Source organism: Ictidomys tridecemlineatus, chromosome 6, assembly GCF_052094955.1.
Source record: "Ictidomys tridecemlineatus isolate mIctTri1 chromosome 6, mIctTri1.hap1, whole genome shotgun sequence".
In the NCBI taxonomy this organism is placed as follows: domain Eukaryota; kingdom Metazoa; phylum Chordata; class Mammalia; order Rodentia; family Sciuridae; genus Ictidomys; species Ictidomys tridecemlineatus.
The window spans coordinates 46289711-46317085 of NC_135482.1; the positions used below are offsets into that span (position 1 = coordinate 46289711).

The following is a 27375-nucleotide window of genomic DNA, read 5'->3' on the forward strand; positions in this document are numbered from 1 at the left end:
CTCCAAGGCTTCAGGGAGCTAGGGAAGGTCTAGAAATTAGGAGTTCCTAACTTAAGACCTGCTGTAAGCCAAGCAATCAAGAAGACCAGGGTGAGTCAACCACAAAACTCCTTCTAATCTACTTACTTTGTGGCCAAAACTCTGGCTACCTCCCCACATGGATGGGGCAGTCCTTCTTAAAGTATCTGTGGAGAAAGACCAGTGTTTCACCTTCAACTCTTTCATAGAATATAAAGTGATACTTGTGTAAAATATACATTCATATTTGGCTGTCGTAGCTATGTTCAAATGCTATAGAAGTTTCCTAGTATTTCTTCTTAGTTTCTATACTTAACTCTGAATTGGTAACAAACTGATGCTGGTGCACAGGCCACATCTTGAATGGTATTGGCTTATAGGAATTTTATTAATTATATAATCTACAGTTCATGAAATTTTATGATGGCCATTCCTGGAGTGAGTGTTGTCTCTAGCAGGTTCCAGGTAAGCATTGTAACTTCTCTGACACCTTAGGTAGGGGAATTCAGACTGCCCTACTTGGACTGTATATCTTCACATAGGAAATAGGCAAATGTTCAGATGGAACAGAGATTAACATGATGATATTCAAGAACACTGTGATGGCAAACAAGCCCTGTCATACTTTTCTGGAGTCACATGGGTGCACTGTTGTGAAAGGAGTGGATATAAGTTGTTGCTTATGGCTTCCTTAGTCAAATCTCTTGAATTTCAGGATATTATTGAGCTTTTGTGGGGTATGAGTACTAATACTGGATGTCCTCATAATGTTCTTTAAGATTTAAGAAGGGGGCTGGGGATATAGCTCAGTTGGTAGAGAGCTTGCCTCACATGTACAAGGCCCCTGGGTTCAATCCCCAGCACCACCAAGAAAAAAAAAAAAAAACGATTTAAGAAGAAGCCTGGGGGCTGGGGATGTGGCTCAAACGGTAGTGCGCTCGCCTGGCATGCATGCGGCCCGGGTTCGATCCTCAGCACCACATACAAACAAAGATGTTGTGTCCGCCGAAAACTAAAAAAATAAATATTAAAAAATTCTCTCTCTCTCTCTCCCCCCCTCTCTCACTCTCTCTTAAAAAGAAGAAGAAGAAGAAGAAGAAGAAGAAGAAGAAGCAGCAGCAGCCTGGTGCAGGGGTATAAGCCTATAGTCCCAGCAACTTGGGAGGCTGAGGCAGAAGGATTGAAAATTTGAGGTCAGCCTGGGCCACTTAGTGAGACAGTATCTCAAAATAAAAAATAAAAAAAAAATCTGAAGAAGTAGCTCAATGGTAAAGTTACCCCTGGGCCCTGGGTTCAATACCCAGTACCACACACACACACACAAAAAAAAAAAAAAATTCAAAAGAATGATCTCATATTTGGCTGAAGAGTTCTCCATTCACTCACTCCATGATAATAGTTTCTCACCCATGTCCATAGTCCTGTGATATGTGGGTATTCTAGAAGAACCTGGTCCCATTGTATGAGAGCCAGCCATAAGATACCATGAGACTAAAGAAAGACTCAGACAGACCCTTGTACAGAATGTACAGAATGCAATTTATTGGGGACTCACTGACAGAAGCATGGTCAAGGGTGGCAGTAAGACCAGTGGATCCTGCAATCTGGGTCAGAGAGTCAGGACAAAAGTGACTTTTATCCAAGCTGAAATTTAACTGGTTTATCTTAAGTTAACATCAAAGGCCTCAGGCACATTCCTGGTGCTGAAGGCATGAGGGTCCAGTCATAAAGTTCCACATACCACTGTGATGGTTTTGTTTATTTGAAGTATTCTGAGAAACTATGTGGGAGAAAAACAGGCCCAGGTTACTCAGGAGGAATCATGGCTGTCACAACTCCAGATGGCTGTGGTCAGGTCAAATTGGATCCCTACGGTGGGCACTGGGAGGCCTTCTAGTGCAGCTTTATCCTCCTGTGATTTTATGGAAGTCCCGGAATGTTATTAGAGTGGGGTTCTCCTCATGTTGAATATATGCAGAACTTCTATACTGAGGACCTCTTCCAAGACTTAAGTATGACCTTTCAGTCATTGTTGGTAGTGCTTTCTTGGTCTACCACTCAACCTGAAGCAAAACTAGGGAACTACCAGAGTGAGGTGGTGACTGAATAGGTGCAAGGCAATTGCTGGGAAAAGGGGAGTACTGGGTAATTCAGGATGACCCAAATCAGGGAGTACAAAGATGGTGGAGGATAAGTAAGCCACCTCCCACTTGGTTGGAAAGTTTCTCCTGGTTGGAACCCATCTGTTTACCCAAAGCCAGCAATAGTGCCAGGTTTAGATTATACCTCTGAGTCAGTGTCCACCAGACTGGTCTCTCTCCTATCCATCCCATCACCCAGAGTCTGATGCTCTATGAAATGTGAGAATGGCTGGGGTCAGGCTAGCCACTACTCTTGCTTTTAACCAGCTACATTTAGTTGTTGCTTCCTGGGTTCTCCAGTCGACCAGACCAGAGCAAGTCCTCCATGATCACCCTTTTATACCCCCAGGTGTTCATTGGCATGCCTGCAGCTGTAAGTAATGAAACACTAAAGTGCCTTAAACACTAAGTGCCTTAACTAAATAGGTTTTACTTTTCATCTAGAATAAGAATTTAGATGGGCATCAGATGGCACTGTTTTAATAGTCCAGCATGGTAAAACTGCTAATTAGGTTCTCTTCACCTCTCCTTCACCTCAATCAGCAAAATTCAAATCAGGAAAGAGGCAGGAATGGGCAGTGCCAGTCACATTCACTCCTTTATTCAGGAAAGTTTCCCCAGAAATCCTCACCAGATAATATTCCAATAATGTTCCACTTGTGAGATGTCACATGACCACCCTTAATTATGAAGCAACAATGTAAAATTATAATTTAGCATTTCTAGTCTCTAGAATGAACAAAGAATGGGGATGTGGAGCTGGGGCTGTAGCTCAGTGTAGAGCACTTGCCTTGCACATGTGAGGCGCTGGGTTCGAACTTCAGCACCACATAAAAATAAACAAATAGGGGCTGAGGTTGTAGCTCAGTGGTAGAGCACTCACCTAGCACTTGTGAGGATCCGCAGCATCACATAAAAATAAACTACAAAGTAAAGGTATTGTGTCCATCTACAACTAAAGTAAATAAATAAATAAAAGAATAAAATAAAGGCATTCTGTCCATCTACAACTACAAAAAATAAAAAATAAAAAAAAATAGGGATATACATTTGGCTGGGAAACTGTCTTATGATAACTGTGTTTTTTGGTATTCCTAAGTTGTATGAAATAATTTGATTCTAACAGGCTAATGAGTTCCTTCATAATTCTCTAACAATTTCAACTCAAGGGGTTGGTCTTTCTTTCAAACTCCAGGCAGAGAAAAGCTTGGAGAACCTGATCATTCCTATAGGAAGGCCTAGTAGTGGAGATTCCAGTAGATCTCCTTCTATTAGGGCCCACATATTCCTCTTGCACAAACTGATTTTAAACTGAGAAAAGAGGAACTGAGAAAACAGGAAACTGACCTGGGGGTGAGCAAGACAAACAGGAAAAGGGAAATGAAGACATATGGTTGATACAGATCGTTTGATTTTATTTCATTTTTTTAAAAATTTTTTTTTTATTTTTCAGATTTCGGCAGACACAACATCTTTGTTGGTATGTGGTGCTGAGGATCGAACCCCGGCCGCACACATGCCAGGCGAGCGCGCTACCACTTGAGCCACATCCCCAGCCCCAGATCGTTTGATTTTAAAAGGAAACTTTTTTTCTTTCTTTAGAAATCCATAGTTTGGGGCTAGAAGTGTGGCTCAGGCGTTAGCGCGCTCGTCTGGCATGTGTGTGGCCCGGGTTCGATCCTCAGCACCACATACAAACAAAGATGTTGTGTCTGCCAATAACTAAAAAATAAATATTAAAATTAAAAAAAAAAAAAAAAGAAATCCATAGTTGTCCCACTTCCTGACTTCCACGTCCTGGTCCTGACCGGTTTTCCTTTTCTACACCCTCTGCCATGAGGTTCCATTTCACTTCAGGCCCAGAGGAATGGAGTCAGTCATCCATTGACTAAGACCTCTGAAACGCTCTCAAACTTTCCTCCTCTAAAATTATTCTTGTCAGATCTCTTGGTCACAGCAGTGTAAAAACTTACTAAAACAAAAATTGTTACTGAGAAGTGGAGTCATTGCTGTGATTAACCTGACCATGTGATTCAGAATCTTTTGGAGCTGGTTTGCCAGAGGAAGAATTTTGAAGTGTTTAGAAATACAAGTTGGAAAAACTTTATAATATTGTAAGCAGAGATTAATAGGTGATTCTGGGCGTTCAAAAAGACCAGAATGCCAATAGGACTATGGACCGAAAAGAGTGGGCTCATGAGGTTTCAGAGGGCAAGGAAGACTCTATTGGAAGTTTGACTAGAGGTCATTCATATTATGTGCTGGCAAAGAAGTTGTCTACATTTTGCTCATATCCTGAGACTTTTGGGGAGGCTAAATTTGAAGATGATGGATTAATTCAGCAGAAGAAATTTCAAGACAGCATAGCATTCAAGCAGTGGCATGGATATTACTGGCAGCTTTTAGCTAAGTTTACTGTGGTAATCAGGAGCAGAAAGCAGATTGAAAGATTTGAAAAACTTAGTTTGGCTATAAAAGTGTGAGTAAAACTAATGTTAAGGAGGTTATAGTTGTTAAAGACATTATAGCCCCTAAAGAAATGATAAATTCTTTACCCAAAGACAAGAGGAAAGATGGCTAGAGGCAATCTCAGGAATTGGCAATCAATCTCATGTTAAAGGGTATAAAATTTTTCAAAGTAAAAATTCCTTTGAGAAGAGAACAGTGGGATCTCTGCTTGCCTCGAGGGGGTGGGGTTCAGCGGTGGTGTGGTCCCTAGAGATAGTTTGGCTACTGCTTGAGATGGTGACACACTGACCTTAGTGGCAACCACATGGTACTGTTTCTGCAGGTATGCAGGATACTAGTCAGTCATGGAGGTTTCCACCCAGATTTCAAAGGAAGGTGCCGCAGTCTGGCTGGGCACAAAATAAAGAGCCACCATGAGGCACTTGAGGTTCAAAATAGGAACTCCTTTATTATCTGTGATCGCCACCCATTCAGCCCTTCCAGGAACCACCAACCAGAAATCCCTCCTCTGGTACTCCCCCAACCAAGCCAACTCTCCAAAGTAGCCAAGAACTCCAAAGTAGTGGGCGCCAGAGGTGGACAGCAGGGGTCTAATATACAATTGAATACACAGCTTAACATAACCATCATCATCTCAATGGCTCCCTGGCGTCACCTCTCAACCACTCCCTTCAGGCAAAAATGCCATGCGTCATTCCTACTCAGCTGTGGCTCTCAGCAGGAAGGCCTGGAAAGACAGGCAAAGTGTAGCAGAATGCCTGAGGGCTGCCCATAAGAGGGCAAGGTGTGAAGATGTGAGAAGGAAGCCAAAGCCACAGTAGAGACCCCAAGATTCAACAGACGAATGGATAAAAAAAAAAATGTGGCATTTATACACAATGGAGTATTACTCTGCATTAAAAAATGACAAAATTATAGAATTTGGAGGGAAATGGATGGCATTAGAGCAGATTATGCTAAGTGAAGCTAACCAATCCCTAAAAAACAAATGCCAAATGTCTTCTTTGATATAAGGGGAGTAACTAAGAACAGAGTAGGGATGAAGAGCATGAGAAGAAGATTAACATTAAACAGGGATGAGAGGTGGGAGGGAAAGGGAGAGAGAAGGGAAATTGCATGGAAATGGAAGGAGACCCTCAGGGTTATACAAAATTACATACAAGAGGAAGTGAGGGGAAAGGGAAAAATAATACAAGTGGGAGAAATGAATTACAGTAGAGGGGGTAGAGAGAGAAGAGGGGAGGGGAGGGGAGGGGGGATAGTAGAGGATAGGAAAGGCAGCAGAATACAACAGACACTAGTATGGCAATATGTAAATCAATGGAAGTGTAACTGATGTGATTCTGCAATCTGTATGCGGGGTAAAAATGGGAGTTCATAACCCACTTGAATCAAAGTGTGAAATATGATATATCAAGAACTATGTAATGTTTTGAACAACCAACAATAAAAAAAAAAAGAAAAAAAAAAGATAAATCAAGGTTTAAAAAAAAAAAAAGAGAGGCCAGTTTTATGGGATGTCTACTGAGGAAAGCTTCAGGAATCAAGTAGAAACGAGCAAAGAGAGAGGCCATTTGGGCTGCAACCAGCATGCCCATACGGACAGAGCTTTACAAACCCTTCGGAGAGAACATCATGATGCATGTGCCCCAGATGCTGAATGTGGAACTATAGTTGCTCAGCTGAGTTTTGGTCTTGTTTTGGTCCCATCTCTTCTATGCCTCTATTTTTTCTTTATGCAATAGAAAAGTTTACTCGGTGCCTTTATATATTGAATACATGTAAATCACTTTTGATTTTCATAGGGGAAAATATTTAAGTTTGCCTTGAGTCTCAGATGAGATTTTGGACTTGGACTTTTGGGCAATCCTGGAACTGGTAAAACTACGAGAACTTTTTAAAATGGAGTAAATGTGTTTGTGCATTTTGAGATGGGCATGAGCATCTGGCAGTCAGGGGCAGAATGTTACGGTTTAGATATTAAATGTTCCCCAAAAGCTAATGTGTGAAACAATGCAAAAAAGTTGAGAGGTAAAATGATTAAGTTCTAATAATTTAAAACTATTCAGTGCATTAATCCACTGATAATTTATTAACTGGGCATTAACTGTAGGTAGGTGGGGAGTGGCTGAAGAAGGTAGGTCACTGGGATGTGCCTTTGGGATTTATATTATGTCCCTGGTGAATGGAGCTCGCTCTCTTTGCTTTCTTTTTGCTGTATCCTGAGCTGCTTTCCTCCATCATGCCCTTCTGCCATGATGTTTTGCCTAACCTCAAGCCAAAAGCAATGGAGTTGGCCATTTATGAACTGAGATCTCTGAAACTATGAGCCCCAAATAAATTATCCTCCTCTAAAAAGAAAAACAAATCCACAGTGCTAGCTGATTAAATAAATATGCATATTTGTTCTTGTGGAATGCATAGTATTTATGAGATATTTTTATTTAAATAGAAAAATGTAGATCAGTATGGTTTGGTTGATGTGTTGTTTTTTCTTTTTTAGTATTTATTTTTTAGTTTAAAGTGAAAACAATATCTTTATTTTACATTTATGGGTGCTAAGGATGAAACCCAGTGCCTCATGCATGGTAGGCGAGCACTCTACCACTGAGCCACAATCCCAGCCCCTGATGTGCTGTTTTCTAATTTAAAATAGCACAGCAAAAATATTCTCCAAATACCCATAAATAATCCATCAAGTAATAATTTCATATGAACTATAAAGCAACTTTGAAAAATCAAAAGAAATCATGTCTTCTAAAGAAATTAAATGACAAGTCACATTATTTTACATACTTTGTTTCTGTCACATACTTTCTTAAAATACAATCTATGAATAAAAAATGCACATAAAAATAGGTATTAAAAGATTCAAACAAAATTTTTCTAATTAATGTAATCTGCTCTTAAATAAACAATGGGAAATGGTAATTTCTTGCATATTCATCTACCCACCAACTATTTATTTATGGAATGAATGTGGGGTGCTTGATCAATGCTGTTCCTTTGAAATAAATTTTAAGGCTTCCATAATATAAATACTGTAAGATTTGAAAAGTACCTTAAGAACTGAAACAAGAAAGGACTAGGGATGCTGGGGTACATTTCAGTGGTAGAATGCTTACTGCTAAGCTGGGCTTGAAGCCCTGGGTTTGATCCCCACCACCACCATGAAAAACATTTTTTGTCTAAAAAGAAATGAAACATGTGAGAGTTTGCTTACACAAAGAAAGATTTGTCCTTCATGTTATTTTATAAGGGAGGTGAAATTTGACTTCACTGGCATCTGCACATCTGGAGGTTGAACAGACTGGCATTGCCCTATGTGTACAGGGATGTTAATCTTCAACTGACTCTAAAATCCAAGACAAATGTGAAAACGAGAGGCGTTCCTTATTTTTAACAGGTGAAACTTGAAGTTTAGGCATTTAACACAGGGTAAAAATTAAGTTCAGTAACACTGGTAACAAAAGGATAGCGGGCTGCAGCCAGGTACAGTGGTGTACGCCTGTAATCCCAGCAGTTTGGGAGGCTGAGACAGGAGGATTGCAAGTTCAAAGCCAGCCTCAACAAAAGTAAGGCACTTAGCAACTCAGTGAGACCCTGTCTCTAAATAAAATACAGAATAGGGCTGGGGATATTGCTCAGTGGTTGAGTGCCCCTGAGTTCAATCCCAGGTACCAAAAAAAAAAAAAGTATACACACACACACACATACACAAACATATATATATATATATATTAGCAGGCTTCCTCTTGTGTCTTTGGTCTGTCTCTGTGGTTGGCCTCTATCATTTAGAGCATTTTTCCCAGGATTTTTTTCAATATGACAATCATCTTCAGGGCAAACACGTATATCAGACTCTAGTTCTAGTGGTACATATTTTATTCATTTATATACACGTATCCTTCACCTTTCGTGCTCTTTGTCACTGCATTCCTACCAACACCATTTATTACAACCTCACACATTTACTCTGTTCCCAGTTTATTTGTAGATAAAAAACTTGTACATGGCACATATCAAAATTCAGTTGTTCTTAGTGCACAGAAATTAAATATTCCTCACCGTAATAAAATACTTTTCTTCATCTTTTGGAATATAATTTATGTTCATTTAAACCCACAATGAGAACACTTCTTAGACAAATATAATACCCAAGGTTCATGTGGTAATGATTGAAGTGCTCTGTACTTCTTAGCACAATAAAATATATCTGTAAAATGAGGAAAGCCAAAAAATATTTAAGACAAAAACAGAACACCACATATTCTAATCATACAACAGATCAACAGAAACTTTTCAAAATAGGTTTTTGGTGAGGTTTTTTATTCTGAATGGACCAGAAAAAATAATCCAAAAAATCTGTATTTTTTTGTTGTAGTAAAAACATTAACATAAAATTTATCATCTTACTGAAGGTATACTGTACATATGTATTCTTTGTCTTTAAGTTACCTTCTCACAGAAAATTTATAAATAATGTTTAGAAAAAGAATTATTTTTTATAAGAAGAATGATCTATCTCAATTTATTGTGAGATCATCGACAACTGCTTTTAATGCTCAAATGTCAAGACATTGGAAGGCAGGAATACACTTCATAATTAAGTATGTGGTACTATATTTGTTCAAGTGGAAATCATATATTTCCCCAATACCTGAATTTTAAAAAGTATTCCTTTAGAAAAAAGAACTAAATATTAACTATTTTTCTTTAAAATGTTTCCTCATATTTTTACTAGTTTGTGCCTAGTATTTAAACAGCATTTATCCTCACTTGCTGCATAAAAATGAAACTTGGTCATATTAGAGGCAGGACATAATTCACTCCAAATTTTCAATGAACAAAGTTCCATGGCTGCTGCTTATGTAGGAGATAGGGAGTGAGGTGGTGTTATGAAATTACCAATATGAAATAAATGCTCAATGAGGCCTCGGTAGCAGTTATCAGGAAAACTACTCAGTTTTGTGATTTTTTTTTTCCTGTGTGTGTGTGTGTGTGTGTGTGGATTGAACCCAGGGCTTTCTGCAGACTACAGGGAGCCTATGATCTTTTATTTGAGCCATTTAAATATGGGTTTTATTATTATTTTTTAAGTTCTCTTTAGTTATAGATGGACACAATATTTCTATAAAAATTATTCATTTTTATGTGGTGTTGAGGATCAAACCCAGTGTCTCACACATGCGAGGCAAGTGCTTGACCACCAAGCTAAAGCCCCAGTCCTACTATTAATTTTTTTAACTCCACAATAATTTCTAGAGTTTACTGAAAGTTCAAAAACTAGAGAAGATAAGTTTCCTTAATGTATGCCCTTTTTTCTTTTTATTTTTTTTAAAGATACAGTCTCCCAATGTTGTCATAGCTGGCCTCAAATTCCTGTGCTCAAATGACCCTCATGCTATAGCCTCTTGAGCAGCCATGCCTATAGGCACATATTTCTGGCCTGAAAATACATGACTTCTTTTATCAGTTTTCTACTAGAAAAGAAGTACTTTTATAACTTGATTTGGTTTTATTGTCATTTTCTCCATTATATTTTGCTTTCTATAAACACTTCATTTCCAGAAATGAAGTAATTAAAATGTTGCACTAAGTCAATTAAAACAGAAATGCTAGATTTAAGTTCTAATTTGAGGACTGGGCTGGGGATGTAGCTCAGTGGTGCAGCACTTGTCTAGCAAGTATGAGGCACTGAGTTTGATCCCCAGAACCCCTTAAGCCCTCTGACCAAAATTACAATAAATCTCACATTGGGAAAACATCTACTAGCAAGTAGAGGAGTCCCATGTGTCCTTCCTCAGAAGAACATGAACACTGAAAAGCTACAGAAGGTCTGCAGTGCTAGAATACAAATTCCTTTGTCATTATTACAGAAATTTTATTTTCATCTATTTGGTATAACCAAACCATTCTATATATTCCACATAATCATCTTTGAAAAGAAGCATAAGCCATTTTGGTTTTAGAAAATTAAGTTCAAAAGAAAGGTACTAAAAATAGTCATACCAATGAATAAAATTTGTATTGCTTTTTGTAAACCACTCCATGAATTTTGCACTGTAATTCTTTTTTTCTTTTTTGAAAGTAACTTCCACACTTTGAGTGTTCTTTGTCTTCTTGGGGGCGATTTTCTTTTCTCCACAAAATCTTAAGGACGTTGTACCAGTTTACTTTTACTTCCCTCCTGTTCACTGAGTTTAAAGTGGGTATAGGCAAGAATGCCAAATAATGTACATAAAATGCCAAGACCCTGATTAATTGATAGTGGATCTTTAAATAAAACATATCCTCCACATAATGTAATGCAGAATTTGAAGTGTCCAAACATGTTATAGCTGAGGTTTTTGGATAAGGATAAAAAGGAGTAATAAGCTAGATATTAGGCACATACACACAACAAAGGCGTCCGGTGGCTGGAAACAACGCCAGGAAACCCGGACTAAACAGCAGCACTTATCTAAGGAACTTTAGTGAAGGGCTGGGTCAGTTCTAGTTTCTTCAGGTAGGTTTTAGCAACTTAAAAATGACAAGATGGTGACACTGTGCTCTTCTGAGCAGGTCCTAAGCAACACACACACACACACACACACACACACACACACACACACAGAAGACTTTCTCATCTGTTCCTGTTGACCTTTTCAAAGAGCAAAGGGCTAAAATACAAAGTTAGGAATGAAATTTAGAACATGGTACAGAGAGGATCTTTGGTACAACATTTTACAGTTATGTTGCATAGTGGTATTTCTAATAAACTTTCCCTGGCAAATGAGGTGAGATGTGGAAGGTGCCAAGGAGCCAACTCCTTGTAAACACTTTCAGTATGCTTAAGGCTAGGAGGAAAAAGGGCGGGAGGGAGTGATACTATATGCCAACCATGCCACACTAGGCATTTTACGTTAACACCTATTGCGCACATTTCCCTTCACCGCACTCCCACTCCCCATTTTACAATTGCAGAGGTGCAGGGACTTTAAGTAACTTGCTTCAGATCAAAGAGCTTAAGTGGCAGAGTCAGCATCCAAACACAGATGAATCTCTTTAACTCCAAGTCTATGCTCTGATCTAGTATACTGCCAGTAACTCATAGTGGAATTAAGGTTTTTCCAAGTCATTCATATAAAATCCATGTGCTGGCTCCAACGCTTTAGTTTTAAATTTCTTTACTCCCCCAGCCTCTCTTAACCAGTTCATGATATGTTAAAAATATTTATAAAGGGAAGGCAAACTTAAACTCTTCAATGTTGCTCTTTATAAATTGGAAGAGACAGAGAGGGAGAAAAAGCACAAGCACACAGTCTATCTCTGGTATTTCTAATTCTTCCTTTCCTCTATCAATCCTCCACTCTGCTGCAGTCAGGCTTTGCACCCACTACCCAGAATGCCCCTGCCAGTGTCCTCCACCTCAGTAAGCCCACTGATCCATTATTAGCCTTCTGTGTACTTGACCTGTCAGTGACAACTGAACCAGTAGTTTACTCTTGTCCTTTGCCACTCTCCTTCCTTCCACCTAGTTCCTCTCATTAAACACTGAAGTGCCCTGGGATTCAATCTCTGGACATGTTTTTCTACTTGTTTGCTTAGTAGTCTCAACCAGGCACCTATGCACCCCAACTATGTGAAATACCCCTGGCTGAGACTTTTTCCTTGAACCCTCAGTTTATCCAAAATTAAGCACGTGACCATTTTCCTCATCTCAAGCATCCTCTGAGCTGTCCTGTCTCAGCCACCTTTATATCAGCCAAAACCATGTAAGTCAACCTTGTTTCCTCATTCTCCACATCCAACTGGTCAGCAAAACACACTGGCTCTACTTGGAAATACATCCCAAATCCAATCATTCCCACCATTCCACTGCTACCACCCTAGTAAGAAACTACAATTATTTCTAAATTAGAATACTGCAGTAGCCTCCTGTCAGTTTCCCTTCTCTCCTAGCTCTTTCAGTCCAGTGGTTCTTAACCAGGATGATTGTGCCACATGAGCCATGTCTGAAGACATTTTTGGTTGCCACAACTGAGGGCTGGGTGTACTACTGGCAGAGACTTGGCATGCTGCTAAACATCCTGCAACATACAAGACAGGCTTCCACAACAAAGCACTGTCCAGCCCACAATGTCAACAACCCTGATGTCATCTTCTCACTTCAAACTCCGTCGGCTTCCCAGCTCATTCAGAGTAATAGTCCTTATGTGGAGGCCCCATTCAGTCTGGTTCCGTTACCTCTCAGCCCACCATATCCCCTCCTCTGCACATGCTGCTCCATGCAGGTATCCCTGTTTCTCGGGCCTCTTACCTGCTATTGCTTCTGCCTGGAATGTTCTTCTCTCCCAGTCTGCATGGAGCAATCTCATTTCCTTCAGTTCTTTACTCAATCACCTTCCTGTAGAGGCCTTTTGACTACCCTTCCTAAAACTTCAACCCTGTCCCCAACATTTCACATCCACTTTCCTGCTTTCTTTTTTTTCTCCTTGGTACTTAACACTACCCAACACTGTGTATGCATATTTAAAAACTTTATAGTCTGTATATAGTCTGTATTCCTCACTAGAATTTAAGCCTGAGGAGGCAAAGATTTTCATCTGTTTGGTTCACTACTGTATCCCCAGTGGCTGGCATATAGTAGACCTTTGGTATGTAAGTATTTATTAAGTCAATGAGTGGTTTATAGTGGGTATTCAATAAATATTTGTTGAATGAAGGAATGTCTTTAATTAGGACACATTCTTGGGTACCTTGATTTGGCAACATGATCCACATGTCCACATCCGACTAGACTGTAGGAGTTCAAATCTGGACATCACACTTCTCATCTGTGTGGCCTTAAATGAGTTATTTAACCTCTCTGTGCCTACTCCCTTGTCTGTAAAATAAAATGATAGAATGCACTTTAAAGAGCTGCTGTGAGAATTAAATGGACCAATATACACAAAATGTATCCAATAGTATCTGGTATAAATTTATTTATTAAGGATTGTTTTTTTAAAAAAAGTGTAATTATTGTTATTTATTGATAGCAAATTTGCTATTTATTTTATTCTGTTGATATCTCAGTATTTATTCATTTGTATAAATCAGTATATTCTGATAAAACAATACTAAACTACCTCTATGATCTGGATTTGCATTTGCCTAAGTGGGGCAGAATGAAATACAAATACAAGAGAAACAGAATGACAAGCTGCATGGTGAAAATGGGCAGCTGAATTTGACCTTCAACAAATGACTTCATTTTTAAAATAAATTTTCAAAATAAAAATTTTAAATATTGAAAACAGTAGACACACCCATACAAAATAAGTACAAAGACACACTGCCAAATCAGCTGCCAGGAGTCTGAAATTAACATCTTTTGTTACATGGGTTAACCACACCTCTATTTTATTACTGAAAACTAATTGAAACTCAAGCCTCCACCCTGTTATTCATTCAACAAATATTTAAGTCCACTATCTGCAAGGAATGGTACTCTAAGTTAATTTTTGTAAGATAAACAGTCACCAATTATTATTCATGCTACAGCAAGTGAACTCATTTCCTCAGTTCTTATTTCTTTAAAGTTCTAAAGACTCTAGTGGGGGAAATAAACAGAAAAAGATTAAAAATAACCAATACTACTCAATTTAGGACATGCATATATAGTTAGTATAAGACTCAAATAAGGTAGTGAATGTGAATTTTGGAAACATAAAAGACTACGCATTTGTAAGTTATTGTTGAAAGGATACGTGACTGGTGAAGTGTTCCCAATGATCCAATAAATGGATAAGTTCACCATGAAAGCTATTACTCCAGATAGCAGCACCATAAGCTACAAATGAATCAAAAAAATCATTAGTGTGAAGCACTGCACTATAATCAAGTAAAAATACATTTCATTAGGCATTTTAAAAACTCAAGTATCAGGCTGGGAGAGAGCTCAGTGGTGGAGCACTTGCCTAGCATGCACAAGGCCCAGGTTCAATCCCCAGCACCAAAACAACAAACACCCCTCAAATATCAACCATTAAAAACAAAGATTAGAAAATGAGAATCAATTTGGGAGACCACAAAAATTGAGAGTAGCCAAACACAGAGCCTATAATTCCAGCGACTTGGAAGGCTAAAGCAGGAGGATTGCAGGTTCAAGCCAACGTCAATAACTTAGTCATGTTCTAGGCAATTCAGCAAGACACTGTTTCAAAATAAAAAATGAAAAGGGCACCAGGTACAGTGGTGCACGGGAGGCTGAGACAGGAGGATCATGAGTTCAAAGCCAGCCTCAGCAACATCAAGGTACTAAGCAACTCACTGAGACCCTGTCTCTAAATAAAATACAAAATGGGTCTGGGGATGTGGCTTAGTAGATGAGTGCCCCTGAGTTCAATCCCTGGTACCAAAAAAAAAAAAAGAAAGAAAGAAAGAAAAGGACTGGGGATGTGGTTTCAGTGGTAAAGTGATCCTGGCTCAAATTCCAAGTACCCAAAAATTTTATAAAATAAAAAAATTAAGAGTATAAGAGCACAATGAATGAATAGTATTCAAAAATATAACTGCCCACAAGAATCAACAGAAAAGTCTGTAATAAAGCCTGTCTCTGAATATGAATTTTAGGTTCATTTTTCTTATCCATCTAAGGAAGAAATATTTTGTAATAATTTTTTTTTGAAATAGTCTTGCTGTGTTGCCCAAACACCTGGATTCAAAGAATCCTCCTGGCTAGGTGTGGTGGCTCATGCCTGTAATCCCAGTGGCTTGGGAGGCTGAGGCAGGAGGATTGTGAGTTAAAAGCCAGCCTCAGCAATTTAGTGAGGTCCTAAACAACTTAGCGAGACCCTGTCTCAGAATAAAATATAAAAAGGGCTGAAGATGTAGCTCAGTAATTAAGCACCCATGGGTTCAATTCTTGGTACCAAAAACAAAAACTACTCCTGCCTCAGCTTCCCTAGCAGCTGGGACTATAGTCACATAGTCACACACCACCATGTCCAGGTGTAATAAATTCTTATTATAAAAATTATACATATGTATAGTAGAAAAATCAGGAAAAAAAAGGATAAGAAATTCTTACAATCTCAACTACCACACCTATAAATATTTTGGCATCTACCTTCTAGGTTTTTTTCTATTGAATTGCTCATTTTTAGTCTTCTTTTTTTTTTTTTAAACCTTAATTTATTTTCTTTTTGTTATCTAGCTCCTTTGTTCCCATGAACTTCTTCTTTTTTTTTTAAAGAGAGAATGAGAGAGAGAGAGAGAGAGAGAGAGAGAGAGAGAGAGAGAGAGAGAGAACTTTTAATATTTATTTTTTAGTTCTCGGCAGACACAACATCTTTGTTGGTATGTGGTGCTGAGGATCGAACCCGGGCCGCACGCATGCCAAGCAAGCACGCTACCACTTGAGCCACATCCCCAGCCCTCAATTTAAGTCTTATTCAAATAAAGATAATAAATATTTATTGGACATCAATAAAACTGGTTCAACCCTCCTGAAAAACATAATATATACAAAGTTCCTGCCCTCAAAGAGCTTGGAAACTAGAAGAGATGATATCAAAGTTTATGTTTATATGATACTTACGTAAACAGAATTGTTCTAAATATTTTACATGTATTAAATCATTTAATCCTCATAAACAACCATAAAATAGGCATGAAAAAAATATTATCCCTATTTACAGATGAGAGAGCAGAGTGCAGAAGTAATCATCCTAAGATCACAGAGCTAGTAAAGGGCAGCACTGAGATTTAAACGCAGGCAGACTGGTTCTAGAGTCCTGGCTTTTAACCCATTCTGCCATGATACCTCTTAATCACAGAATAATAGTGCAATAGAAGACTTGCAGCTCATGAGATGAAAAACAAGTCTTGAGTTCTAACTCACTAGCAGGCAAACAGACAATAAATCCTACATAAATTTCAAGGCAGGAGAGGTCCTTCTGGAATGGGACAGACAGAGAAGTCTTTGGATCTTAAAAGTATGTATAGATTAAAGAAAGAGAGGGTAGGGTTCAAGCACAGGGACAGCATAGGTCAAAGTGTAAGTATAGAGTATGCTTACAGGACAGGGAAGAAACCACCTTGGATGAGGATAGGGGACAAATGGGCTGTACCACAGTATACATATACAGTGCTTTGTTCAAACTTACCCTACTTTATTTTATGTTTTTGGTGGTGCTGGGGATTGAACGCAGGGCCTCGTGCATTTGAGGCAAGTACCCTATCAGCTGGGCTATATCCTCAGCTCCCCACTTTATTTATTTTTTATTATTTTTTTAATATTTATTTTTAGGGGCTGGGGAGGTGGCTCAAGCAGTAGCGCGCTCGCTTAGCATGCGTGCGGCCCGGGTTCGATCCTCAGCAGCACCATATACCAACAAAGATGTTGTGTCCGCCGAGAACTAAGAAAAAATAAATAAATGTTAAAATTCTGTCTCTCTCTCTCTGTCCCTCTCTCTCACTCTCTCTTTAAAAAAAAAAAAAAAAAAATATTTATTTTTAGTTGTAGTTGAACATAATATCTTTATTTTTATGTGGTGCTGCGGATCAAACCCAGGGCCTTGCATGGGCTAGGTGAGTGCTCTATTGCTGAGCCACAATCCCAGCACTCCCACTTTATTTTATTTTTTTTTTAAAGAGAGAGAATTTTAATATTTATTTTTTAGTTTTCGTCGGACATAACATCTTTGTTTGTATGTGGTGCTGAGGATGGAACCCAGGCCACACGCATGCCAGGCGAGCACACTACCGCTTGAGACACATCCCCAGCCCCCACTTTATTTTAAAAAGCATAAAATCAGGACTGGGGTTGTGGCTCAGTGACAGAGCACTTGCCTCACACATATGAGGCACTGAGTTCGATCCTCAGCACCACAAAAAGATAAATAAACAAAATAAAGATATTGTGTCCATGTATAACTAAAAAAAAAAATTTAAAGACGACATAAAATCATTTTCTATCTTTGAATTCAGATAAAATATTAGCTATGATTTAAATTATTAAGAAGCCTAAGTTCCAAGGGAAATGCTGTATATGAAGATACTTTCTGTCCCATATAAATTTTATCACTTTTAAAATCAGTATAGTTGTAAGAGGACCAGGAGTTGAATTTGTGTCCTATTTAGGTAAACACAGTAATACCTCATTTGATTTGATTTGTGATGTCTGCTAAAAAGTAAGAAAACGTGCATAAAATGCATCACTGTTAATTTTACTGGGTTCACAGAATGTCACATACCTATTTCTTGATGACTTGGCACACTGATTAAAAAGACCATTACATGTTTTACTTTGAATCAATGATGCCCCCTAGAGATATCAAGGAACCAAGGTGATTTTTCCTTACATTACATAGCCTCAGCTTGCTGTACTCTTAGTTTCTTTGTACATTTTATGGACTTCCTGCTGTTTTCCTCTTTCAAAACCTGTCAGAGGTCTACCACGAAAAACCTCTCTTCTAGTTTCAAGTGTCCAAGCTGCAATATTTGAAGACCAATTAATCCAAATGGTAGGACTTTTGCAAAATAAAAGGAATATTATTTGAGATGGTCCAATGATTTCTACTTTAGGAACAAGTATATACGCCAAAGTATAAATTTGACAATAGCAAAGCTATGAACCAACATAGGTGCCTTTCAAAAGATGAAGGGATAAAGAAAATGTTACGTACACACACACACAGGAATATTACTCAATCATAAGAAGAATGAAATTATGGCATTTGCTGGAAAAATTGATACAACTAGAGACAATTGTGCTAAATGAAATAAGCCAGTTCCAAAAAACCAAAGGCTCAATGTTTTCTCTGATATGTGGATGCTAACACATAAGGGGGGTTCAAGTGGGAAAAGAAGTTCATTGGATTAGACAAAGGGGAATGAAGGGAAGGGAGAAGGGATAGGAATAGGAAAGACGGTAGATGAATTGGTCATAACTTTCCTATGTTCACATATGAACACACTACCAGTGAAACTCCACATCATGTAAAACAATAAGAATGGGATCCTAATTAGAATAAGTCATACTCCATGTGTGTACAATATGTCAGAATACACTCTGTATGTATTCTGTATGTGAATGTGTATAACATATAATATATAATATTGTATGTGTATCTAAAAAGAACAATAACAAAAAATATACGAATTTGAAACAATTATTGGTCTCAGGGGCAGCACAGTAGAGTACTCAAAAATATGGTGATTGTGTGATGACTGCATATAGTCCCAGTTATGTGGGAGGCTGAAGCAGGAGCACTGCTTGAGCCCAGAAGTTGACAGCCTGGGCAACAGCAGACCCCAACCCCCAAAAAAAGGAAAAAAGGAGGGCGGGGAGGGATTCTGAGAGTGTAGCTCAGGGGTATAGCACTTGCTTGGTTGGGTTTAATCCCCAGAATTGTGAGTGGGGAGGAGGTGAAAAATAAGGACTTTGGAGTCAAGATGCATGGATTCAAATTCTGCCTCCACTAATTAACTGTGGGATTTCAGGTCAGTTACATAATAACTCTTTTGTCTCTAGTTTCCCGGAGTAAAAATAGTTAATACTAGTATTAACCTCACAAAGTTATGAAGCGTAAATAAGTTAACATTTGCAAAGTGCTTGAATAATGCCTGGAAAGGATGAAGGGTTAGTAAGTATTTGGTTAAGTTAACACCACCAACAAAAAAGACATTCCTACTGACTGTTTCAAAGGTTAAAGCTGTTAGAAGTGAAAGTTCCCGATAAGTAAGGTATTATGGACTGTTTGTTTCCTCCCAAACTTTGCATAATGAAATCTAAATTGTGATAGAATTAGGAAGTGACTAAGTCACCTCATTGATCCTCACAAAGGGGATTAATGCTCTTTGGAGAAGAGACAAAAGAGAGTTTGCTTCTCCTCTCTTTCCCTCTGGTGAGGATATAAGGAAAGACTGCCCTCTGTAAACAGAGGGCCTTATTATCAAGAACCCAACTGAACTGGTTGGTACTCTAACCCTCAGACTTCCAGGCTCCAGAACTGTGAGAAAAAAATGTTTGTTGGTTAAGCTACACAGTCCATGATATTTTGGTAATAGCAGCCTGAACTAAGACAATGGTGATTATATTTTCTAACTTAAATGTCCTCAAAGTACATACACTTTTGATCTACCAATTCTCCTCCTAAGACTTTATTCCATAGAGGGGAAATAAAAAGTATCAGGACACACAACGCATGTATAAGAATGTTTATTAAAATGTTGTTCATAGTGGTCAAGGACTAGGAAAAAAAATTGAATACCTAAAGGGATTATTTATACAGACACTAAAAAGTATAATTTGGAGAGATTTTCATGGTATTGTTAAGAAAAGCATGTGCAGGGGCTGGAGGTGTAGCTCATGCTTCAACTAGTTCAATCTCTGAAACCTGTATGATCCCACGTTTGTCAAAAACACAATCTGTGTGTATTATTATTATTTTTTTTAAAAAGAGAGAGTGAGAGAGGAGAGAGAAAGAGAGAGAGAGAATTTTTAATATTTATTTCTTAGTTCTCGGCGGACACAACATCTTTGTTGGTATGTGGTGCTGAGGATCGAACCCAGGACCTCACGCAAGCCAGGCAAGTGCTCTACCTCTGAGCCACAACTCCAGCCCCTGTACTGTATCTCTAAATGGGTATATGTAACAAGGAGAAAGATATTATAGAACACTAGGGGTACACATGGGGAATAGGATGCTGAAGTGTACATGGATAGGAGGGTCAGGGAAAAGAAATTCAGGATAAAAACAGCATATGATATGATTCTATTAGATAAAATCACACACACACACACACACACACACGCATGTGTAAATTAAGAGAGACAGACCGACAGATACAGAGAGACAGAGAGACAGACCTGTGAAATGGTCACTGTCAAAATGGTAACTAAATATCTTAGTGTGGCAGGACGTCAGGGAGCTTCCACTTTCTCCATATTTTTTTTTTGTAAGTTCAAAATCCACAACATAATCATGTACTTTTTACATATATGAAAAAATCTTTTTTTTTTTAAGAGAGAGTGAGAGAGGAGAGAGAGAGAGAGAGAGAGAGAGAGAGAGAGAGAGAGAGAGAGAGAGAATTTTTAATATTTATTTTTTAGTTTTTTAGTTCTTGGCGGACACAACATCTTTGTTGGTATGTGGTGCTGGGGATCGAACCCGGGCCGCACGCATGCCAGGTGAGTGCGCTACCGCTTGAGCCACATCCCCAGCCCCTATGAAAAAATCTTGGGGGGTGCTGGGGTTGTGGCTCAGTAGTAGAGTGCTTGCCTGGCACGAGTGAGGCACATTAAAAAAAAATAATATGGGCTGGGGATGTGGCTCAAGTGGTAGCGCGCTCACCTGGCATGTGTGCGGCCTGGGTTCGATCCTCAGCACCACATACAAACAAAGATGTGTCCGCCGATAACTAAAAAATAAATATTAAAAATTCTCTCTCTTCTCTCTCTCTCTCTCCCCCCCTTTAAAAAAAATAATATATATATATATATATATATTTTTTTTTTTAGTACTGAGGATTAAACCTAGGAGTGCTCTACCACTGAACTACATCACTAGCTCTTTTTTTTGAAACAGGGTCTCACTTAGTTGCCCAGGATGGCCTTGAACTTGCAATCCTCCTGCCTAAGCCTCCCGAGTTGCTGGGAATACAGGTGAGTAACACCATAATCAGCTAAGTACATACTATTTATATAAAAAGAAAGCCAATAAAATTAAATGCCCAAATTATTTGTTGGCTATAATCTGGCATGGTCAGAACAGTAACCAGGCATAAGATCTGTACTGTAGTTCTGGTTTTGCCATTGACTGGCTACTGGACCCTGGAAGGTCCCTTTACCTTTTCTGCCTCAATTCTGTTGTCTGGAAAATAATCCTTACCTTGCCTTCCTTAAAAAAGGGTAATTATGAAGATTAAACATGAGAATGGATTTGAGATAGTGCTCTGAAACTAAAAAAAATATATTAAAAACGAAGATATTATTATTACACTGTTTCTTAGGCACTGAAACAGCTAGAACTTACCAAAGCAGAAGGTGACCAGGGACCAAATATTCCTCCCTCTCCAAACACTGGCTCAAAGAAGGGCACAACAACCAGCAACATGGCAGATGACATTGGAGCCTGGTAGTACAGCAGCTGCATTGAATTTACTTGTAATTCATGCTGTTTGGCTCCTACCCACTGAAAATTAGGAGATAAACAGGTCAGGCACAAGAGAAAACCATCACTTAATCAACGATGCAACTCTAGCCACACAGACAGAAACATGGGGTACGGGCTGGGGGAGAGGAAATTCCTAATTACTCTACAAGATTTCTAAGATCAGTAGGATATCTGAATGCTCTTTAATTACCACAGATGAAAAGAGTTCTACAAATTCATTTTCTGATAAACTATTTTCCTCTCCATTCTTTACAAGGAAGAAAAACCCTTTCTATCTTCCTGATCCTATTAAATAGGGAGAAGTAAATGGATATAGGAAACCATATAAATCAGAGATTTTTTTCTAAGGCAGGAGTAGAAATTTAGGGGATAAACAGGAATACAGATGCAATGACAGACCTCATTTCCTCCTAAAAATGGCCCAAATAAAAAATTTTAAAAGGAAGATGGGGCACAGGGCAGTTCAGAGACTAGGAGATTAACCCTGGTTATTCCAGTTGGCTGCCAAAGTGTGTGGTCTTTTCAGTCACTTCAAAAAATTCAATCAATGGCAGAAGAAAGTTTCCTCTCTTTGGATGTCTTTTCTGTGGTAGTATCACCCCTGCCCCATTTGACCCAGGTACACTGGATAATCACAAACCCCAAAATACTGTCATTCAGTAGAAATAACACCTCAAAACCTCAAATCCCAACAGGCCTCAAAACGCTTCACAAATAGGACTAAAAAGGAGGCTTTGAAGAATGCTTAGTAAAACTGAATAAGATCTGGCAAGAACAGCAAGGCTTCTGAATGACTTCTACAAGCTTTTCTCCTGTAGGTCTGGGTATCTTGTTACATAACTTCTCAGTCTATAGAAATTCAGCAAGACAAAAAAAAAAAAAGAGCAGGAAATTTGAGCCATATTCCTGCTAGTTTTAACTAAGAGTCATCTGTGAATATGAAGGACAAAGAATTGATTCTTCTGCTGCCAGCTACTGGGGGCACAGCAGTGAGCAAACATGGAGGGATGAAGAGAATGCAACTTTCCTTTCCCAGCCTCACTAGGCTCACATCCAGCCTCCACCTCTGCCACAGGACTGCCTGGAATGGAGGGCCTTGCTGTCCCTCACTGCAGTGCAGCCTGGCTTCTGTCCACAACCCCTCTAATGGCCTCCCAAAGGGCACCATCTCCTTTGACTGCCTCATCCAAAGGATACCCTGGACTAATCTTTTTTCCTATCTGCTGACGTCTTTAGCTCTGACCTCCTTCCTCTCACCTCCCACTCCTCCCATTCACCCCACAGTGCTGGCGTGGAACCCAGGGCCTCACACATGATTGGTAAGTGCTCTACCACACCCAGAGCAAGAGTTACACTCCCGGCTTTCCTTGAGTATTTTTACCCTAGCACCTTCCACAACTTTCTAGCCATTTTTACTTAGCCTGCAAGAATTTCTTTAAAATCAAGTTGCTTCCTTCCTTCCTTCCACCAAGGAGCTCCTCTTGTGTCACCTCAATAATAAATGCCATCATCTCCCCCAAGGATCATACTCCTTACTTTCCTCACTTTCACATTTAATCAGACCCCACTGGTTCTTCCTCCCAAAGGTCTCTGGAGTATCTTTCAGCTTCCCATTGCCTAGTCCAGGCCATTCCTGCCTTCCCCTAGAAGCATGGATAGGTTCCTAACTGCTGTCACCCTTTCTCACTTCCCTTAAGTACCCTTCATTGCCACCAGTGATTTTTCTTAAACAAAGGGCATGATCAAGCCACTCCCCTACCTAAACTCCTTTATGTGGTGCCTGCAGAATGAAGACACTTTTTTAGCATGACAGGAGACTGCCATCTGGTATCACCCACTGCTTGGCTTCTTCTTTCCACAGTATACTTACAGTCTAACCTCACTAAACAAATCAGGTTCTCCAAAGGGCTCTGTATTTTCACACATACTTCAAGGAAAGACCTGTTATATTTCACTGCTGAGCAAACTCCTGTGCATCCTTCAATTTAAATTGTTAACTTTCCCTCAGGTCTTGCCTCATCACCCTGGATGGAGGGCTGCCATTTCTTCCTTGGTCTTCTTCAGGACTTGGCTCACACGCTGAAGTGACCAGCTGTCTACACATGTTTCTACAATGATGGATTATAGCTGATGCTCATCTCTGTATCCTTAAGGATGAACATAAAGCAGAAAAGATGTCTGCTGAGTGAATGAGTGAGTCAACTATTTTGTACAACTGAAGTTTACAGCTCATCACTCTTCTTTCAACTCCTTTTAATTACCCCAGCAGCAGAAGAAGAAATAACTTAGAACACACTGGGATACAATGGGCAGATACAGATTTCTTTAAAAGGGATTTTTTTTTAAAAAAAATCTTTATATTCCATTATATTACTTCTATTATTTACTGATAATAGAACATTTGCACATTTACAACCCCTCTTGGTCAATCTCATCTCAAATATCTACCTTAGAGATATAGAACCCTTGATTCTAATCTACAGTAGCTTTGAAACTTCTGTGAACAAAAATGGTCATACTGACATAATGAGTACTCTGTATTGAAATTATGTGTAAGTACAAGAAATTCTAATATTCAAGATACAACTTCTTGCTATTTTAGTGAATATTTAATCCATACATGTTGTTAAATGCAAAAAATGCATTTAATAAAAATAAATAGTAATATTCACTATGCCTAGTAACAAAATTTATACTCACTGAAGTGTACCAAATACGATTTTTTAATTAACAAAGCTAAATTTCCTTATTCTTTAGATCATTCTCTGTAGTAAAACATAGCATATCATGGAGCCAAGTAACAAAACTGAGTGAGTGCTTCATCCTTTCATGACACTGGTCTCATCTTTCGTTTAAACTGCTTCTCTGCTACTAAAAAATGTATTCGTGACTATACTATTTTTTCATGACAACGTTGCTGAAATGATCGTTACCAGAGAATTTAAGATGCTAGGGCTGCAATACTGAACTCCTAACATTCCCAACAAGAATGCCTCCGTTTATAACCAGTGGATGTCTGTGAAAAAAATAAAATTGGTTACACATTTTGGCTTTGATTCCCCATGCAGGCACACCCAGAAATTCCAAACCAAGGTTTTCAGTATAGAGAGAATACTGTTTCACTGCACCCTATACCATGTTCTTTTTCACCACTATATGAGAAACAAAATGACTGTGTTGGGATTTTATGGTAATAAAGTAAATGGATCCATGAACAATTTTTTAAGAATGCTGTCACAGGCATTCTTGAACAAGAAGTGAGATACCCATTTTTACAAAAAACTCAATTGATATAAATAAATTATTAAAAGCTAATATATAGCAACATATTTTTTGAGGCAAAAAAAAAAAAAAACCTATGAAAGCAAAAATTTCCTTTCCTGTTCAGATGTCTGGAAGTGCACTCACTTCTTCACAGAAACTTTAAAATTAAAGGGTAAATAATAACATAACTAATGAATTCAGAAAGTAAAGCCTTAAAAAAATTTTTTTGTAGTTGTAGATGGACAGAATGCCTTTGATTTGATAATTTTTATGTGGTGCTGAGGACTGAACTCAGTGCCTCATGCATGCTAGGAAAGCACTCTACCACTGAGCTACAGCCCCGGCCCATTAAAATAAAGTCTTCTAGTTTTGTAAAGATTTCCCAGAAAATAACATAACTTCATCCCAAACTCACACTCTTAAGCATGGATATTATACACTTACAAACAGGTATTTGGTGAGCATCACACACCCAAGTTTCTCTGTTTTCTTCTCTTCACCTTGAGTCAATTTATGCAATTATGGTTTCTTCCCAACAGTCTATTGTCTCTATACTGTATTTTCTAAACCTTGGGATACAGCTTCAAAACTTATGACATCTGCTAAAAAGGTACATAAAGGAAAAAAAAAATTACCAACCACTTGATAAAGGGATGTAACTAAAACACCAAGAGCAGCAAACACCATTCCAAGGAAATTAAACTTCACATCGTAATAAGAATTTAGGATTACACCTAATGTTATAGGAATCTGTAAAGAAAAAGAGGTAAAATTCTGTTCAGATTAAATTCAAGAAACAAATTTAATATTCCTTTCACAGTGTCTTACAAGGCTAATAATCATAAACACATATATCTGGGAAGTAACAAATCTATAATTTTTTTTCACTTGTGAAAATTGTTCATTCTTTCTCTTACATGTGAAATATTATAATTCCATATTGATGCTCACATTTTGTTCTATTTTGAATTTGGGGTAAAATAATGAGTCTATGCATTGTGCTTTGCAAGAAATTACCGCATGGATGCATACACACACAGGTAAGTAAATGTAACACAAAAGTAATGCCTAAACAACATGTAACTGTAACAATAAAAGCATTAAGATCTTAAATATTAAAAGTTACTAAGTGCTGATATTATTCTACTGAATCTCCTTTCATTTAAAGATGCAGATGCCTCTGCAGTATGTCCTTGCAGACATATTCTGAGACATTTTTTTCTAGACCTTTTCACATTCATCATCTGTGGTTTGATTCCCTTGGGGAGAAGGGCTGTTTCTCAGTTTGAGCTTGTACAGATATCCTGATACACTGAACTGCACTGCACCCCTCTTTACAGCTTTCTTTTCTTTCCAATCACAGAATTTGAAAATTCCATTAAACAGTAGTTGCTAAAACCCACACTAGCACACCCTTCTGGACTAAGAGCCCAACAAAGGCTTTCTTACCCCTGCATTCCCAAATAAACCCTAAGTTCACATGCTCATAGAACATGACTCATTTGATTCAAGAAGATGGGAAAGAGCGTGACGCAGGTTAAACAATGTACATTCAAATTTCCCAGAGAGAAAGACGTCCAGGAGGTGGGGTCCAGGAGGTAAGTGTTTAGGGATGTGCGTCAGGCAGCTGGAGTTACTCACCAGCGTGAGCTTTATCCTTGTGGAGAAGCTTTTCTGGTAGCAGAAGGTCTGGATGGCTATGATCACCGGCGTTGTCATGGCCTTGGCCAGCTGATAGGTGCCTATGGTGTTGTTCTGCAGAGAGAGGTTGGTGAAGACCACAAAGCCACAGAAGCTGAGGGCCAGGAGGAGGAGTTTGGTGGGAGGCAGAGTTTTGGGAGCAAAGATGTCCAGCTTCTGGCAGATGTACAAGCCCAGCCAAGTAACCATGAAGTGCACCAGGGTCAGGCTTATGTTGGGAAAGCCGTGATGCACATAGATCCATTTATTGAGGAACACGATGCAAATGGACACTAGCAGGTTGAACAGGAGCCCAGCAGCTATTCGCCCATTGCCCCGTACTCGGTCCGCCAGCGAAGCCATGATCCCCGCCGCTGGCCGAGAAGCGACACCCGCGAAGCCGGGACTGTCCAGCTTCCGAAAGGGGTGCCCAGCCGGTCTCCGGCTGCCGTTCCCCTCCACGCCGCGTCCTCGAAGACGCCGGCCTCACGATCCAGCCAGGCATACACTAGTCGAATTCCGAGCCAGTAGAAACCTCAGAGACTTACACAAGCTCCACCGCCGCCCAGTGAGCCAGCGAGGACGCGGCAGCACGTCCTCGGCCCGCCCCACCTCCGCCCATGGCCACGTGACTCGGGGCACCCGCGCTTCCACTG

At 39.1% G+C, this 27375-nt stretch overlaps 1 protein-coding gene and 1 long non-coding RNA gene across 4 annotated transcripts; both read right to left on the reverse strand.

Annotated features, from left to right (window-relative positions):
* Positions 1–1543: 1543 nt before the first annotated feature.
* On the reverse strand, positions 1544–27253 carry Slc35e3 (solute carrier family 35 member E3). 3 transcript variants are annotated; one of them, XM_078053178.1, is made up of 5 exons: positions 26681–27252; positions 25679–25789; positions 21635–21793; positions 14363–14445; positions 1544–1622 (listed from the first exon to the last, which is right to left on the reverse strand). In XM_078053178.1, exons 1-5 carry the CDS (start codon positions 27080–27082, stop codon positions 1559–1561), a joined length of 819 nt encoding a protein of 272 aa, XP_077909304.1. In that variant the 5' UTR covers positions 27083–27252; the 3' UTR covers positions 1544–1558. The 3 variants fall into 3 exon arrangements, with proteins under 3 accessions (XP_077909304.1, XP_005328780.1, XP_077909305.1); XM_005328723.5 differs by lacking the exon at positions 1544–1622 and adding an exon at positions 8496–10969; XM_078053179.1 differs by lacking the exon at positions 1544–1622 and having other exon boundaries at positions 14363–21020; positions 26681–27253.
* Positions 11960–14356, reverse strand: LOC144378617 (uncharacterized). Its single transcript, XR_013440483.1, has 2 exons — positions 14136–14356; positions 11960–13497 (listed from the first exon to the last, which is right to left on the reverse strand). It is a non-coding gene; the product is annotated as an uncharacterized LOC144378617 (long non-coding RNA).
* Positions 27254–27375: the final 122 nt, after the last annotated feature.